Source organism: Ranitomeya variabilis, chromosome 5, assembly GCF_051348905.1.
Source record: "Ranitomeya variabilis isolate aRanVar5 chromosome 5, aRanVar5.hap1, whole genome shotgun sequence".
NCBI classification, from domain to species: Eukaryota; Metazoa; Chordata; class Amphibia; order Anura; family Dendrobatidae; genus Ranitomeya; species Ranitomeya variabilis.
The window spans coordinates 124112496-124131737 of record NC_135236.1 but is presented as its reverse complement, the minus strand read 5'-3'; the positions used below and the strand labels follow the sequence as shown (position 1 = coordinate 124131737).

The window sequence follows — 19242 nt, the reverse complement described above, 5'->3', positions numbered from 1 at the left end:
AAATGCCACTCACCATTCACAAATCCATTTCATGTAGTATTGTTGTAGTTTGCACATAGATAACCAGGCAACACAACTTAAAAGCGGTTATCCATGGTTTTTCTCTTTTGTTTTTTAAACTATGGGCCTTAAAAGTAACAAACGGGTAGTTGCTAACTACCTGCCTATTCTTCGCGGTGCCAGTAAAGCCATCACCGACAGGCGATTCGAGTGCTCTGGGTAACCCGAGCAGCTTTGTCCGAGCTGCTGGTGACAGGTGTGACTTCTGACGTCCTGCTAAATGACAGCTGTCATCAATCAGTATGACGTCAGCAATCACACCCCATCAACAGAAGCCGGTGACTGCTCTGTGCTGGGCGCAACCGGCAGGTTGGTACCTAGCAACTCCATGCCTGTTAGTTCTTAGGAACATTGTACAAATAAATCATCCTGGACATTCCCTTTAAGAATAAATGTGATCAATGTGGTGCAAAATGGAGATCCTTGATGGTTTATAACTGTTAGATCGCGCCACTAGGACTTTCCTGACCAATGTTGGCTTCTTTGGGTTGTGACGTAACTGAGTATTTGTTCCAAAAGGTGCTTTTGCATCATGAGCCGCCATGTTTCCTGTGGTTTCATTGATCAGCCTTGGCTATGTGCTATTGGTAGGAAAGGTAATTTACATTTTTCAGTTCCAAAATGAATTCCATACTAATAGATCTCTCCTGTGACCATTTTTTTTTATATATATCACCATTCATTGTGTGTAAAACCTCCAGTGGGTCTGTAGCCTTGTTATTGCAAACTACTATGCAGCCAAAATGTCTGTTATTTTGGAGAACATTTACACTGCGCTTCTACCCCCTCACCCCACAAGCGCGGTATAATTGTCTTGTTTGCATGTGAGGTACAGTTATAGTTGCCATAACCTGCCCTCCATTGTAGAGGGGTGCACAGCGGCAGTGGGGTCTCCACTCCGCTCATGACATCCCTCTTCCCTGCTTTGCTTTTATCCTAACCAATTACAATGGTGCATGCTAAATTATGTTATTGTAAGCCATGATTTACAGATGGACAAAGCAGTTCAACAGGCCTGATCAATGGGGACGAGTCTACTACTGGGAAACCACAAATGGCTTTCACAGAAGGCAAATTATATGATCTTTACAGCCAAAAACATCCCTGCTAAGGAGTGACCCCGAGTGGCTGTATGCCTTAGGTAAATCTGCCAAATCACAGCTTTTCTGCCAGAGTGGCATATCTAATGTCTACATGGGCCTCCGAAATAGTTAGCATTCCTAGCCCTCTGCTGTGCCGGAGATGTCTGGCAGGGGCATTCATATGTCGCCATGCAGCCTCAGCTAAGCTTACATTGCCATAGAGGAGTTGGAAAGCTTATAGTGAGTCTCTAGTCTTTTTTTTTTTTTTTTTTTTTTTTTTTTTTCTCTTTATCATGGTCCCAAAACCTTCTGTGATTTTGAAGTATGTGAATAGATCTTTTTAATTGTGCTTTTGTATTTTTTATGAAAAAAAAAAAAACCAACCTCCCAGATGTGGGCATACAAATGGGTTACAAGATGGCATAGCAGTTTCATGCCACTAGAGGGAGCTTTACAGCATTTGTAGAGTCTGAGCCCATTATTTCAGCATGCAGTTAGCTCTTGGGCTCCCTCTAGTGGTGTCTGCGGATATCTGCATCAGGCCTGTTGACTGCTTTGTCTTTTCACTCTCAATTTGGTCACTGATTCTCTGTATGATTTGGTTTTTAATCTTGCTTAGAACGTTCCCCCAGTGCACTCCAGACACCGTCGCTCTCGCTCGGCGGGGGCAGAGAGATGGGTAGACCATAAGCCGTCCGGTAGTGTGGAGACGGAGACGGTCATGCAGCCTCATGTCCCCAACGCCATCAAAGTATCAGTTGCCAGCGAAAAGGCGCTGGCAAAGTGTGATAAGTACATGCTGACACACCAGCAGCTGGCCTCGGATGGGGAGATGGAAACTAAACTGATTAAGGTAACCATCTGATTGTGAGGGATCAAAATGGGGGGTCAGCGGGTATTTACACGTCACTGTCCGGACGCTGAACACCAGGGTTTGTAAATGGTACCGAAAAGTGCCCATAGTTACCAGGGCGGAGCGGGCCAACTTCTCTGGGTGCAGAACCTTCTCCGCTCAGCTGGCACCGTATGTGTGCGGAGTGTTACTTCTCCCTTCTGTGTCACGGTGTGGTGTGCACATGATGGTGACCGTCGGCTAATATCTGGGCTGATGGCTAGTCTCTCCTCCATCTTTCAGGGTGACGTTTTCCGGACGCGAGGGGGAGGTCAGTCCGTGCAATTTACTGACATCGAGACCCTCCGGCAAGAATCCCCTCCTGGCAGGTGAGTTTCTGCATTTTGCCATCCTGCAGGTATAAACATTAATGGCTCTGAATGTGGATGCCACAAACCTAATCTCGTGGTGTGGAAATGAATGATGTTTTTACTAACATGGTATTTACTCTCTCCTAGCCGCAAGCGCAGGTCTTCTGGCTCCAACCAGCCCCCACAGGTGGAGAACACGGATTCTGAGTGGACAGATGTGGAAACCAGAGTATGTATGACTATATCTTACTGATATGTACATGCCTCACGTGATCCCGGCTTTCACTCTAGTCATACGTGTAATGTCAGTAAGCACTTCCTCTGGTTTTGCAGTGTTCTCTTGCCATGGAAATGAAGGCTGGATCCAACTTGGGACCTGGCTACCAACATCACGCTATTCCTAAGTAAGTTGCTGCTTTATTGCCCACGTCCTAAACACTGACTAAACCCAGTATGATATGTAACTGCTCAGTTAGTGTCCAGCATTGCCTGATGGGCCAGGTCTACACTGTGCCATAAGCTGCTGTCGTAATTGTCATCTGTACGTTCTCTGCCTGGTCAGCACGCCTGCAAACCAAGCTGTAGTAAGCAGCAAACGGAACAGATTTATTTTTTATTTTGCTGCTGCCAATTTAGAGCTTCATCCTCTGAGCTAATGGTGAGATGGTTGAAAAGGTTATTGAAGTAGGTCTGACAGCTTAATATGAAGCCCGGTACAACAGGTCCTTACTTTTAGTAGCCAGAAAGACCGAAAATGTTGTACGGACTGGAAAGTTTTGCAAAAAAAGAAAATTAAAATCTCAATTGTCCTTCTATGCTCTATTTCCTGCATGAGTCATCTACAACTACAATCCTACATCACTGCAAAGTTCCTGGCCTGAGGGAGGAGTGGAGCAGCTGGTCATGAGTTGCAGACGTGTAGCTGTGCAGCCAGGGACTTTGCCGTGATGTAGTATTGTAGTTCTAATGATGAATCATGCAGAGAATATAGACTTCCTGTTTCTACATAAAACTCTGAAGGAAGCAGCTAGTCAGTTTTCATTCACATGGTATCAGACCTAAGCTGCGTATCCACCTGTGTATTCAGTACACAGAGGGCGGTGGCAGCGCTGTCCTCATCAATACTCCAGATTATACCTGGTCTATTCTCATCGCTTCTATCCACAAAGTGGTATAGTTGTTTGGCTAATATGGCTACAGGCCTGTAGCTGTGATATGCTGCAGGCACATTGGGCAGCATTTTACGCTGGCAGGTCTGGTCTTAAAGATGTACCGGATTTATAAAACATGGCTGCTTTCCTCTAGAATCTGCACCGCATCAGTCCACCGCTTGTCTGGTATTGTAAGTCTACGTTCACATTTGCGGTCTGCGCCGCAGTGTCGCCGCATGCGTCATGCGCCCCTATATTTAACATGGGGACGCATGGACATGCGTCGCACTTGCGTTTTGCGCCGCATGCGTCACTGCGGCGCACGCGTCTGGGCGCAGAGGACGCAGCAAGTTGCATTTTTGCTGCGTCCAAAATCAATCAAAATAAGGACGCATGCGGCGCAAAACGCAGCGTTGTGCATGCGTTTTGCTGCATTTTTGTTTGCATTGTGGCGCACAACGCAAATGTGAACGTAGCCTAACTCTGCCACATTCACTTTAATAGAGCTTAGGTGCTGCATCAAAACGCATGGGCAAGTGCAGTGATGGCTATAAGGGACAGTGGCCATGTTTTCTGATTCTTATCAACCCCATTAATCTCAGGCCTTTAACATTTATCCTGCGCTTGGTGATTAACAGGGACAATGTCACTGTACAAGAATCCCTTGAATTATCAGTGAACGTTGTAATTAGAAAAACTGGATCCAGCGTCCATTAGTAAAGTCCTTTAATGATGGCCCTATCTGTTATAGATGAGGCACATGATGCCGATGTGTTTCTGGCCCCGTGTCCCTTATAACATGGGGCCCTTTCCCATCACACTTCTTACAATACTGGTGTGCAAGTAGACATATAATTAATATTCCCTCTTTATTTCTAGGCGCAGAAAACCTTGAATGCCGATAAAGGTTCACGACGGACCGTGTTCAGCTCCAAGACACCAGGGCGGTCAGGCTTCTGTGTGCACATAGAGGAAACCGGAAGAAATTAGTTTTTTAGCAAGCTGATACATGAGGCTGTTACTCTGCCTGCCCACCCTGAGTTTACTACCTGGCAGACTGTATTCCATCCTCCTCCCCCCCCCCCCCCCTTTTTTTTTTTTTTTTTTACTATTTTGCTGCGTGTATTTTATGCAACCTTTCATGAGCTCCAATCCTTTATCCCGGCATATACAGCTTTGGCATTTGACCCAGACTGTAGACATGTTTCTAAACTTGGTCATGAAAGGGTTTTATCTTTATTTTCTTTGTCTTGCTGCTGTGTCCCAAGTAGCAAAATGCACTTTACCAAAACTGTTCATCTAAAACACTGTGTATTTAATATATTCCAAGTATTGTACAGGAATCCTAACGTCGCTGGGAGCTGGGAGCCAATTTTCTGACGGCACGCAGGCTGGTAGTGAGGATTTAATAAACTTTCAGTGGCTTCCATGAAAACATTTTGGGCTTTGAATTTTCCTGATGTACTCAAAGCAGCTGAAGAGATGACACTGTACAATATTCTGTAAGCTTCCAGCCCTAGATTGGTAAAACCAGGCAATGTCCCGTGCGTGGGTTATATGATTAGAAAGCGACACCAGGTAATCTGCCAATGGTTACACTACAGGAATGGGCAGGAAATCTTCACTGAATCGTATGTAATTGCATCCTACCACCAGTAGAGGAGGGTATTGCTGCGTGCTTTACATTGTTTTTGGGTTTTTTCTACTTGAATTCTTTTAACTAATGACTTCAGCTTTTTTTTTTTTTTTTTATAAGGGGCTTTCATCATCACTTTTTACATGTACTTGGGCAGAACTATTTCTCAAGATTTAATATTGAGTTTTTGTTTTGTATTTTTTCATTGTGTTTACACAGTGCGGAACATTGCTGTGTCAACCTGCGCTATTAAGCATGTACTCGGACAAAAAGGGAGAATTTTCAACACTGATTTTAATTATGTACCATATATACTCGAGTATAAGCCGAGATTTTCAGCCCAAATTTTTGGGCTGAAAGTGCCCCTCTCGGCTTATACTCAAGTCATGGTCTGTGGCAGGGTGAGGGGGAGAGGGCGCTGAGGCATACTTACCTAGTCCCGGCGATCCTGACGCTCCCCCTGCCCGTCACACTGTCTTCGGGTGCCGCAGCTCTTCCCCTGTACAGCGGTCACGTGGGACCGCTCATTAGAGAAATGAATATTCATTTCTCTAATCAGCGGTGCCGGTGGCCGCTGATAGAGGAAGAGGCTGCGGCACCGAAGACCAGCTGTCCGGGGGAAGGAGCGGGACGCCGGGAGCAGGTAAGTATTACATATTTACCTGTCCACGATCCACACGCCGGGCGCCGCTCTGTCTTCCCGGCGTCTCTCCGCTCTGACTGTGCAGGTCAGAGGGCGCGATGACGCATATAGTGTGCGCGGCGCCCTCTGCCTGATCAGTCAGTGTAGAGAGACGCCGGGACGGGACGCTGAGGAGCTGCAAGCAAGAGAGGTGAGTATGTGTTTTGTTTTTTTTATTGCAGCAGCAGCACCAGCGTTATATATGGCACAGATTTATGTGGAGCATCTATGGGGCCAAACTGAACGGTGCAGAGCATATAGGGCACAGCTATATAAGGAGCATCTATAGGGCCATAATGAACGGTGCAGAGCATTCCATATGGGGCAGCTTTATAATGAGCATCTATGGGGCCAAACTGAACGGTGCAGAGCATATAGGGCACAGCTATATAAGGAGCATCTATGGGGCAGAGCATATAGGGAACAGCTTTATATGGAGCATCTATGGGGCCATAATGAACGGTGCAGAGCATTATATATTGCACAGCTTTATATGAAGCATCTATAGGGCCATAATAAACGGTGCAAAGCATTGTATATGGGGCACAGGTTTATAAGGAGCATCTATGGGGCCATACTGAGTGGTGCAGAGCATATAGGGCACAGCTTTATAAGGAGCATCTATGGGGCCATAATGAACGGTGCAGAGCATTGTATATGGGGCACAGGTTTATAAGGAGCATCTATGGGGCCATAATGAATGGTGCAGAGCATTGTATATGGGGCACAGCTTTATAAGGAGCATCTATGGGGCCATAATGAGCGGTGCAGAGCATTCTATATGGGGCACAGGTTTATAAGGAGCATCTATGGGGCCATAATGAGCGGTGCAGAGCATTATATATGGCACAGCTATATATGGATAATATATGGGGCAATAATCAATGGTATGGAGCATTATATATGGCACAGCTTTATATGGAGCATCTATGGGGCCATAATGAATGGTATGGAGCATCTATTTTTATTTTTGAAATTCACCGGTAGCTGCTGCATTTTCCACCCTAGGCTTATACTCGAGTCAATAAGTTTTCCCAGTTTTTTGTGGCAAAATTAGGGGGGTCGGCTTATACTCGAGTATATACAGTATATCAAAATATGATATACCGTATCTAAAAAAAAATATCAAAATCTGCTTTTCATTTAGAGAGAAAATACACTGTATATATATTTCTATGTATAATCTATATAATCCTAAATCAGAAGCAGTAATACCGTGCCACTCCCATGCAGATTGGCTGCAGCCATCATGTGTCAATCATTATGTCCACCTCCATGATCAATGCCTGGATGAATCGCTCATGTGTCATGTCAACACAACATCGCTGGGGCTGGATATACAGATAATGACTCTATTAAGGGTCCATTTACACAAACTGACTGGTGGCACACAACAACCATTTACTGATTGGCGATCTTTTAGTAGCCTGTTTACACAGACAGACGACTGTAAATGATGCGCACAAGACAACCTGTAATAGATCACTCAGGACTCGCACAGCTAAGAAACAGTCTGTGCGCGGTTTACACAGGACAAGGCATTGCTGAGAAAATGCGATCCTGTGTACTGCACAAAAGATCACTTCATGAAGTTGTATTTTTCTTTTGTCTCCTGCCTGCTCTCCATTATGATTTACCGTTCTTTGTTGATGAACTTGTGGGAAACTGAATATGTGCACAAGTGTATCAAGTTAAAAAATAAACACATTTTCCTTTTAAAAGTAGTGTCACAAGATTCCTGATATGTAATGAGCAGATTGATGTAATTGCAGGGACCCTGATTCCAGCAATATGTCACTTACTGGGCTGCTGGCTGCCATGTTGATGAAATCCCTGTTTATTTGCTACATGCCTTCCAGTTCTCTGAATGATGAGCTCTATAACTTTGCCTTCACCATTGATTGGCAGTTTTCTGCCTATGCACAGTATACACAATGATGGGGGTGGGGATACATATCTGGATGACTAGAACACTAATTGTCTTGTGCCATGTAATCTAATAAATCGGTGATTTTATTGAAACCACAACAAGAAGCCCAGTAAGTGACACCACTGGATTCAGGAATTCTGTGTTATGCTGCTCTCAGATTAGATAGAAAATAGCTGCTGACAGATTATTGGAGTTCAGAGCTTCAATAGAAACACAGATGTATGCTGGCATCAGCCGTATGTGAATTATTGTGCTGCACAACAGTAACATAGACGATATACTGAGATTTTATAGAACACCAGCTCATAGTAGTCATCTGTCAAATGCTCTCCACGTAGACATTAGTTCTTGTATCTGATGTTGGACCATCTTTTTTTTGTGTGTAAATTATGAAATTGCTGTGAACAGTTGGCAGCCTAGTCTACTATTCTACATCTGTAATAAAGCCTCTTCCGTAAGGTACCTGTCTGAGACATTTTTCACATCACATCCATTGCCACAAATTTCTGTCCAGGCCAACAGGTTGTGATTGTCTGTCTTCTGGTAGAGAAGGAAACGGCAATAGGCAGTGAGCATAGGTGCCATCCTGCGTACACAGGCTGCTGGGCCCTCTAACCGTACGATGTCCGCCATCACAAGCCCCCTCCTCCAGCCCATGCATGGAGAACAGAGGTGTTCTGGCCTCGCCATTCCTTGTGTGCCAAATAATGCTTAGATTGGGGCTTGTAATTGTGCAACATTCCTATTAGATGTCAATCTGAGGAGCAGCTTAACTTTACATCCCTGTGAATTTACTGTACTTTCAATGAGAACAGTTATTCTCCATTATGCTGGATCTGCCATGGAGGTGGCAGCTAAAATGATCTCCAGTGCTTTAAAATGGAAAACCAAACCAGAGAGACGTGGAAGAAAAGGGAAGACTACCATTCTAATGGATGGAAGAATCGTCAGAATGGCAAAGCCTCATCCAATGATCGGCTCCAGGATGATCAAAGACGGTCTCAAGTTACCTGTGAGTCCTGTGACAGCTAGAAGACGCCTGTGTGACGCTAATCTCTTAACAAGAAGTCCCAGCAAGGCCCCACTGTTAAAAAAAAATAAAAAAAACGGATACAATTTGCCAAAGAACACATCAACTGGGCTAAAGAGAAATGGAGAACCATTTTTGTGGACTGATGAAAGTAAAATTGTTCTTTTTGGGTCCAGAAACCACAGCCAGTTCATCAGACGACCCCCAAACTCTGCATTCAGGCCACAGTACACTGCAGACAGGCAAGCATGGTGGTGCAAGCATCATGATATGGGCATGTTTCTCTTACTATGGTGCCGGACTTATTTACCACATACCAGGGATCATGGACCAGTTTGCATTTGTGGGATGTAGTGCAAGCATCCTGGGCTGGAATAACAGCTGACGGGGCCAGAAGTTGGTGACTCTATGCAACATAGATGTGAAGCAGTTCTAGAAAACTGTAACAACTAAATATTGGGTTAGTGACTCACAGGAATGCTAAATCCTCAAAAAAAAAAAAGTACCATATTTTTCAGACTATAAGATGCACATTTTTCCTCCAAAAAATCGGGAGGGAAAAAAGGGGTTTCCCTTAGGGTCCCGTGCGTCTTCTAGTCCAAAAAAATACAGTACATATTGTCAGTTTGTAAAGACAAATGCAGACACTGCGAACTGTGATTTATTTTTATTTTTTTCCTTTAGAACAGCCAAATGTTCTTTTTTTTTTTCTTATTTTCTGCAAAGTGGTTCCAAATTATATACCGTACATTTCTCTTCATGTTTTGAATTAGAAAACCGTGTGCAATGTTCCCAATGCTGGAAATAAAAACCAGTATAAAGATTTTGTGATTAACTAACTCCTAGTGTTTAAAATAATAGTGTGTTCAAAACATAAGTGCAGAATTAAAGAGATTATACTTTTTTTTTTTTTTATTAGAGCCCACTTGCTAGTGGGCCTATACCCCCCTTGTCCATGAGTTCCATAAAACACATGGGTTCATTTAGACTCTTGCATGTCTTTTGCCCACAATGTAGGGTCCAAGCAATACGTCCATGTCTTCAGATGAGGGCATTATTTAATGTGTGGATGCGATATGCGCAATCCTCGCCTCTTGATGTGGAAGTGAGCGGTGCTGGATCACCTCTATCTGCTTTGGTGCCAGCGGGGGAGAATGAACAGGAGCTGATAAGGTCTCCATGTGTGAACCATAGACTGGGTTGTGTCCTGGGACATAAAACCTCTGATCTCGGGGTTATGCCTATTGCATTTGTGTTAAGGAACTGATGCTGTGCAGCTAAATTATTGGTGGGTATTCAGACTGCAGAAATTTCTAGATCGGGAAACCAGTCCTGTTCATCTGAGTAGGATTGTTTGGTGGTAACATGTAAAACAACTTCAAATGTCAAGGTTTATTTTTGTTTTTTGCACAACTCTCCTTTCACTTAGGGTTTTTTAATGCTGTTCCTGACCTGCTCCACTAACGTGGGCTTAGCTGGGATGTGGTAGGGCCGAGCACACCCGACCAATTCATCAAAATGCCTGACACAAAAGCAACATAAAATATGACCAAAATGTACACCAGTCCCTGACGTGGTGTAAGTGCCAAATGCATTGAAGCGCACCTTACCCCAGCGTGCAAAAGTGCCGTCTGATAATTCTGTCCCCATGATTAATTAAATCCGACAATTTGTAAGCTGAAAAACTGCAGCCTTGTCACTTTGGGGTGGTCTGGGCACATGTGCAGCGTCTTGCGGGAAATTACACTTACAGCGAACTGGTCATCTGTTCATTCTGCCCAGGCAGCGCGGGTCAGATTCTGGCTGTACGATCGCAGCAGGTATATTTTTCTCTGAAACTCTTTTGGCATGTTAGGCAGTGTGCTTTAAAGGGAACCTGTCGGCAGGATTTTAGACCCCAAACTAACGTCATCTACATAAAGTCCTTGTAATGTTGAACTGTATACCTTTTAGTTTTAAAAGTCCATGTCTCTGTTTTATAGAAATCCATTGGCAAATTTTCATGCAATTAAGGCACAATTGTAGGGGGCTTGGCCCTGCACTTACAGCGCTCTGGCCTCTATTCTGCCCCCACAGAATAACTGCACTTGCATGAGTTTTCAGGCAGGGGAGCAGGTCACGGAGAAGAATGACCTGTCACTCACAGAAGGGAGGCGAGGCCACAATGCGGAGTCAAGCTGTCTGCAGTTGCGGCTCAATTGCATTACATTTTTTTGATTTCTGTAACATGGAGAGACAGACTTAAAAATCAAAGGTATGGACATATGAGCGAGTGTACTCGTTGCTTGGGTGGAGTATTTGTTAGTGCTCGGAGATTTAGTTTTCGTCGCCTCAGCTGCATGATTTACAGCTGCTAGACAGGCTGAATACATGGGAGGAATGCCTGTTTGTTAGGGAATTCTCACATTTATTCAGGCTGTCCAGAAGTCGTAAATTGTGCAGCTGAGGCGACCAAAACGAAATATCCGAGCACACCAAAATACTCAGAGATCACCCGAGCGTGCTTGGGAAAACCCGGGCAACGAGTATACTCACTCTTCACTAATGGACATCATCAACATTAGATGTTAGTGTTTGTCTAAAAGCCTTTTGACTGGCTCCCGTTAAACCTCCGACCTGGTACCATAGCCCAAGATGAGGCTAGTCCGGCGTCATCCCTGGCTGGTTTCTACTGCAGGTTATTGACAGGTCTCTAATTGTGAGTCCAGTCCTGTAGGGATCTGTGTGTCACCTCAATGATTTCTAAATGCCCCCAAAAATATAGACTTGCTCAGTTCTTCTAACTCTAGTCTGTCTATGGGGTCCTCCATTAGTGATGTTGGGGAGAGAAGGATCTGGCCTGTTAAATTTCAGTGTATCTGACCCTTTTGTTCTCTCCTGAGATAAGCTAAAGAAGACTCCGCAATCTGTTCTCTGAGCGAAAACACGGGAGTAGAGATAGACGGACAGTTACAAAAAGTTTGGATTAGGGCACCAGAACCGAACCCTGACCCCATTCACTTGAATGGGGGGCCCTGAACATGGAGTGTTTGCCACGCTGTCATGTGCATGACAGTGAGGCAAACACCGCTTCTGATCGGCGGTAAAATTATCACTGCCAGTCAGAGAGCCCGTGGTTCCCACGATGTCAAATGACAGCATGAGCTTGCAACTGTTATCAAAGGTATAAAGTTTACCTCTGGTCACTGGTGCCAGCTGATGGGACTACTGCTCTCATCAGCTGGCGCCTGCACGGTAAATAAATCATTAACCCCTTCCTGACATCCGACGTACTGTCGAGGTGGGGTGGGCCCGTATGACCGCCGACGGGATAGTACGTCCAGCGCGATCGGCGGCGCTCACGGGGGGAGCGCGGCCGGGTGTCAGCTGCCTATCGCAGCTGACATCCGGCACTATGTGCCAGGAGCGGTCACGGACCGCTCCCGGCACATTAACCCCCGGCACACCGCGATCAAACATGATCGCGATGTGCAGGGAAGCATCGCGCAGAGAGGGGGCTCCCTGCGGGCTTCCCTGAGCCCCCCCCGCAGCAACGCGATGTGATCGCGTTGCTGCGAGGGTCTTACCTCCCTCCCTGCCTGCTCCAGACCCGGATCCAAGATGGCCGCGGATCCGGGTCCTGCAGGGAGGGAGGTGGCTTCACAGAAGCCTGCTCAGAGCAGGCACTGTGAAGCAGCCTGCACTTCTCTCAGATCGGTGATCTGTCAGAGTGCTATGCAAACTGGCAGATCACCGATCTGTATTGTCCCCCCCCTGGGGCAAAGTAAAAAAGTAAAAAAAATTTTTTCCAAATGTGTAAAAAAAAAATATTCCAAAATAATGAAAAAAAAAAAAAAAATTATTCCCATAAATACATTTCTTTATCTAAATAAAAAAAAAAACAAAACAATAAAAGTACACATATTTAGTATCGCCGCGTCCGTAACGACCCGACCTATAAAACTGGCCCACTAGTTAACCCCTTCAGTAAACACCGTAAGAAAAAAAAAAACGAGGCAAAAAACAACGCTTTATTATCATACCGCCGAACAAAAAGTGGAATAACACGCGATCAAAAAGACAGATATAAATATACATGGTACCGCTGAAAGCGTCATCTTGTCCCGCAAATAACGAGCCGCCATACAGCATGATCAGCAAAAAAATAAAAAAGTTATAGTCCTGAGAATAAAGCGATGCAAAAATAATTATTTTTTCCATAAAATAGTTTTTATCGTATAAAAGCGCCAAAACATAAAAAAATAATATAAATGAGGTATCGCTGTAATCGTACTGACCCGAAGAATAAAACTGCTTTATCAATTTTACCAAACGCGGAACAGTATAAACGCCTCTCCCAAAAGAAATTCATGAATAGCTGGTTTTTGGTCATTCTGCCTCACAAAAATCGGAATAAAAAGCGATCAAAAAATGTCACGTGCCCAAAAAGTTACCAATAAAAACGTCAACTCGTCCCGCAAAAAACAAGACCTCACATGACTCTGTGGACCAAAATATGGAAAATTTATAGCGCTCAAAATGTGGTAACGCAAAAAATATTTTTTGCAATAAAAAGCGTCTTTCAGTGTGGGACGGCTGCCAATCATAAAAATCCGCTAAAAAACTCGCTATAAAAGTAAATCAAACCCCCCTTCATCACCCCCTTAGTTAGGGAAAAATAAAAAAAATGTATTTATTTCCATTTTCCCATTAGGGTTAGGGCTAGGGTTGGGGCTAGGGTTAAGGCTACAGTTAGGGTTGGGGCTAAAGTTAGGGTTAGGGTTGGGGCTAAAGTTACGGTTAGGGTTTAGATTACATTTACGGTTGGGAATAGGGTTGGGATTAGGGTTAGGGGTGTGTCAGGGTTAGAGGTGTGGTTAGGGTTACTGTTGGGATTAGGGTTAGGGGTGTGTTTGGATTAGGGTTTCAGTTACAATTGGGGGGTTTCCACTGTTTAGGCACATCAGGGGCTCTCCAAACGCGACATGGCGTCCGATCTCAATTCCAGCCAATTCTGCGTTGAAAAAGTAAAACAGTGCTCCTTCCCTTCCGAGCTCTCCCGTGTGCCCAAACAGGGGTTTACCCCAACATATGGGGTATCAGCGTACTCAGGACAAATAGGACAACAACCTTTGGGGTCCAATTTCTCCTGTTACCCCTGGGAAAATACAAAACTGGGGGCTAAAAAATAATTTTTGTGGGAAAAAAAAAGATTTTTTATTTTCACGGCTCTGCGTTATAAACTGTAGTGAAACACTTGGGGGTTCAAAGTTCTTACAACACATCTAGATAAGTTCCTTGGGGGGTCTAGTTTCCAAAATGGGGTCACTTGTGCGGGGCTTCTACTGTTTAGGTACATTAGGGGCTCTGCAAACGCAATGTGACGCCTGCAGACCATTCCATCTAAGTCTGCATTCCAAATGGCGCTCCTTCCCTTCCGAGCCCTCCCATGCATCCAAACGGTGGTTCCCCCCACATATGGGGTATCAGCGTACTCAGGACAAATTGGACAACAACTTTTGGGGTCCAATTTCTCCTGTTACCCTCGGGAAAATACAAAACTGGGGGCTGAAAAATAATTTTTGTGGGAAAAAATTTTTGTTTTATTTTTACGGCTCTGCGTTATAAACTTCTGTGAAGCCCTTGGTGGGTCAAAGCGCTCAAAACACATCTAGATAAGTTCCTTAGGGGGTCTACTTTCCAAAATGGTGTCACTTGTGGGGGGTTTCAATGTTTAGGCACATCAGTGGCTCTCCAAACGCAACATGGCGTCCCATCTCAATTCCTGTCAATTTTGCATTGAAAAGTCAAACGGTGCTACTTCCCTTCCGAGCTCTCCCATGCGCCCAAACAGTGGTTTACCCCAACATATGGGGTATCAGCGTACTCAGGACAAATTGTACAACAACTTTTGGGGTCCAATTTCTTCTCTTACCCTTGGGAAAATATAAAATTGGGGGTGAAAAGATAATTTTTGTGAAAAAATATGATTTTTTATTTTTACGGTTCTGCATTATAAACTTCTGTGAAGCACTTGGTGGGTCAAAGTGCTCACCACACCTCTAGATAAGTTCCTTAGGGGGTCTACTTTCCAAAATGGTGTCACTTGTGGGGGGTTTCAATGTTTACGCACATCAGGGGCTCTCCAAACGCAACATGACGTCCCATCTCAATTCCTGTCAATTTTGCATTGAAAAGTCAAACGGCGCTCCTTCCCTTCCGAGGTCTCCCATGCGCCCAAACAGTGGTTTATCCCCACATATGGGGTATCAGCGTACTCAGGACAAATTGTACAACAACTTTTGGGGTCCAATTTCTTCTCTTACCCTTGGGAAAATAAAAAATTGGGGGCGAAAAATAATTTTTGTGAAAAAATATGATTTTTTATTTTTACGGTTCTGCATTATAAACTTCTGTGAAGCACTTGGTGGGTCAAAGTGCTCACCACACCTCTAGATAAGTTCCTTAGGGGGTCTACTTTCCAAAATGGTGTCACTTGTGGGGGGTTTCAATGTTTAGGCACATCAGGGGCTCCCCAAACGCAACATGGCGTCCCATCTCAATTCCAGTCAATTTTGCATTGAAAAGTCAAATGGCGCTCCTTCGCTTCCGAGCTCTGTCATGCGCCCAAACAGTGGTTTACCCCCACATATGGGGTATCGGCGTACTCAGGACAAATTGTACAACAACTTTTGGGGTCCATTTTCTCCTGTTACCCTTGGTAAAATAAAACAAATTGGAGCTGAAGTAAATTTTTTGTGAAAAAAAGTTAAATGTTCATTTTTATTTAAACATTCCAAAAATTCCTGTGAAGCACCAGAAGGGTTAATAAACTTCTTGAATGTGGTTTTGAGCACCTTGAGGGGTGCAGTTTTTAGAATGGTGTCACACTTGGGTATTTTCTATCATATAGACCCCTCAAAATGACTTCAAATGAGATGTGGTCCCTAAAAAAAAATGGTGTTGTAAAAATGAGAAATTGCTGGTCAACTTTTAACCCTTATAACTCCCTAACAAAAAAAAATTTTGGTTCCAAAATTGTGCTGATGTAAAGTAGACATGTGGGAAATGTTACTTATTAAGTATTTTGTGTGACATATCTCTGTGATTTAAGGATATAAAAATTCAAAGTTGGAAAATTGCAAAATTTTCAAAATTTTCGCCAAATTTCCATTTTTTTTGCAAATAAACGCAGGTAATATCAAAGAAATGTTACCACTATCATGAAGTACAATATGTCACGAGAAAACAATGTCAGAATCGCCAAGATCCGTTGAAGCGTTCCAGAGTTATAACCTCATAAAGGGACAGTGGTCAGAATTGTAAAAATTGGCCCGGTCATTAACGTGCAAACCACCCTTGGGGGTGAAGGGGTTAAAGATGATGTATTTTTGATGACCAGCCAGGCAAAACTCACAGCTGGGGGCTGCAACCTTCTGCTGTCAGCTTCAGCAAGGCTAGTTATTAAGAATAGAGGGGTCACCACTATGATTTTTTTTTTTTTCCAATTATTTAAATAACTTAAAAAAAAAAAATGGCATGGGGTCCCCCACATTTTTTGACAACCAGCCTTGCTCAGAGAGCTGGGGACTTTTATTCTGAGGCTAGAAAAGGGTCATGGATATTGTTCCCCCGCCTGAAAATATTAGCCCAGGAAAGGTACTATTAGATGCGCCCATTCTGGCGCTTTGCCCGGCTCTTCCCACTAGTCCTGTAGCGGTGACAAGTGGGGTTAATGTCACCTTTGTATTGTCCGGTGACATCAAGCCCACTGCTTAGTAATGGGGAGGCGTCTATAAGACACCTATCCATTACTAATCCTACAGTTACATAGTAAATAAAGATACATCCAGAATAAATATATATATCTCCGATCACAGATCAGCGCTCACGCTGCCATTTGAACCGTGGCTGTCTGACCGGCAGTGATGATTTTATCACCGATCAGAAGCAGGCAGCGTTTGCTGCACTGTCAAGCACTTGGTGTTCGGGGGGCCGAACCCAAACAGTAATACGGACTTCCTGATGAAGCTCATGTTTGGTGTCTGTGCCCGAACAGTAGGTGTTCAGTACGGACTGTGAAGTTTACTGCTCTGGTTCTCCCATCTCTACACGGGAGTGCAGCGCCCCAGAGACCTGGTCGTTGCAGTAATGTCGCTCTGCCACTAAGGGGAGTGATGTTATGTCTGATTGCACAAAAGGAGTCCACCTGACCAGGTATCACAGTCACACATTACACTTCACACTGCGGCCACCAGGGGGAGCAAAGGGTTCTATGTATTAGGCCACTCCTCACACTCTGGTAAAACTGGGGGCTGGATAGGAAGTTAGAGAGAAGCTGACTGGGTTGGATCCAGGCAACATCCTGTGAGAGAGGGTGTTGCAGGGGGAAGATTCAGGGGGGTCTCTGTCAGGGGTGGGATCCTGACAGTGACCTAGCGAACAGGACAGAACGTTACGGAGCCGCGCCTGCACTTGAATGCGGCGGCATCTTAAGAAAGGAAACGAAGCAAAGTTTATTGTGGAGAAGTGAGAAACGAGATCGCAGCAAAAAGGAGGAGTCGTGCCTTAAGATCGTGGCAACATCCTACTGAGGCGCGTAGCCGGTGGCCGGAACGCTGAGGAAGTATTAGGCTCCAAGCAATACTTCAAACAGCGGCAGGACAGTTGACTTTAGGTTGGCTGTCTCACCTAAAACACCTAACCAGACATAGGGGGCAACTGTGGGAGAGGGGCGACACTAGGGTCCCGGAAGAACTCCAGGCCTTCCCATCATACGGGTGCGTCCTATCCATATCATCTGGGGGACGGAGAAGAACATCAGAACAGATACGAGTTGTGAGAAAGAACATCAGAAACAGACACAACAGTTGTGAGGACTATCCCGTGGTGCTCAGCAGGGAGGTACTACAACACACAGGCGCTAGAAGGTAGGCACTGATTTCCACCTGCAAAGGAAACTCTGGATGTGCCTTCGGACCGTCCGGTCTCAGCCAGCCCTGTTAGCAGTGCTCTGGATTGTGGATCCTGAAGCCTTCGGTAAAGAGACTGCAACCCTGTGTCCTCGTTATTCATCGCACCTTGCACAACGCACCATCATCACATCTTTCATTGGACGCCCCTTAGCAGGGTCACGGACCGGGTCTAGCCACCGTGACAACCCCAGGACCGAGACTGAGAGGCCCGGTACCGAGTACCCTGCGGCCCTGCGTCTGGGGGCGCTCGAGGAGCATTGGGCACAGATTTCCTGTGTCCCGAGTAATAGCAGTAGGTGAGTGAGTGTTGAATGGTCATACAGCAGCCATGTGTATGTATGGCCTGAGAATAGTGTACAGTGGCTGGTACTGGTGAATGCTCCTCGATGGCTGACATGTAACACATGATGGTGATGAAGAGACAATCCTGTGCCATTTTCTGTCCACAATGAAATCCAGAGATGCCACTTGGGCTCAGTACAAGATGTGATTGCACCGACACTAACCTGGGCGCAGTTGTGAACACAGCGATGACTTTAGGTGAATCGCCCCAGATGAGAAATGATTTGATAGTTTAGCACAGATATTCTCAGCAAGAGCCAAGCTGCTGCTGCTACATGGGTGGCCGGATCAGCAGGGGCTGAAGATGTTAAAAATGATCAAAGGAGGGTATTCTGGGCTGAACACAACACTCACAGCTTAAAATAGATGAGTCTCCGGCAAGTCCAAATTCATGAGCAGCCGCCCTGCGATCGTCTGTGCAGAGCCTCGTCTTCTGTGGTCCTGCACATACCTTCTCCTGAGGGTCTGCACTACTAAGCCCCCCACAGACATAAAGCCTTGGGGTTGTGATGATAACCCGCAGGCATTTACCAGTGCCTCTCCCCCTGTACAGAAGAAATTATCTGATAGAGGTTTCATGCTTTACATCAGACCTTTCATCTTACCAATCTACACCTTTTGCTGCCCCGAGAGCAGCATGATATAGGTGCAGAAAAGCTGATTCCAGCGATGTGTGTGTCACATGCTGGGCTGCTTGCTGCACTTTTCATACTATCCCCGTTTTATCTGCTGCAGATCTAGCAGTTCTCCGATGCTGAGCCCTGTATAACCCCGCCCACACCACTGATTGACAGCTGTCCGTGTACACTGCATAGGCAGAAAGCCGCCAATCGCTGGTGAGGTTACAAAGAATTCATGAATATGGAGGACTACCTGGCAGCAGGTTTACTGGTCCTCTAGTGATAAAATCACTGTTTTATCAATAGATTATCAAAACTACAGCAAGCAGCCCAGTAAGTGACACATTGCTGGAATCTCTACATTATACTACTCTCAGATTGGGCGACAAAATCCTGGTGACAGGTCCCCATTACAGGAACTCTGTCATGTGAAAAAACACTATTAGCCTGCAGATATGGGGGTTAATCTGCAAGTTAATAGTGTTCTGGATCTGCCAGGCGCCGGAATGTTGAGCCCCGCTGTCAGGAGCAAATTAGCTTTATTCCTGGCAG

The 19242-nt window shown here is 45.0% G+C and overlaps 1 protein-coding gene across 8 annotated transcripts in view; it reads left to right on the top strand.

The window, feature by feature from the left end:
* KIF23 (kinesin family member 23) overlaps positions 1-4931 on the top strand; it is a 45822-nt gene extending 40891 nt beyond the window's left edge. For 4 of the 8 annotated variants that reach the window (XM_077263208.1, XM_077263207.1, XM_077263211.1 and 1 more), the window contains 5 exons: positions 1762-1995; positions 2278-2363; positions 2493-2574; positions 2679-2749; positions 4376-4931. In XM_077263208.1, the coding sequence (XP_077119323.1) occupies positions 1762-1995; positions 2278-2363; positions 2493-2574; positions 2679-2749; positions 4376-4391 (489 nt within the window). In that variant the 3' untranslated portion in view covers positions 4392-4931. The remainder of the gene's footprint in view (positions 1-1761; positions 1996-2277; positions 2364-2492; positions 2575-2678; positions 2750-4375) is intronic. The other 4 variants (XM_077263215.1, XM_077263209.1, XM_077263210.1 and 1 more) reach the window with 1 other exon arrangement.
* Positions 4932-19242: the final 14311 nt, after the last annotated feature.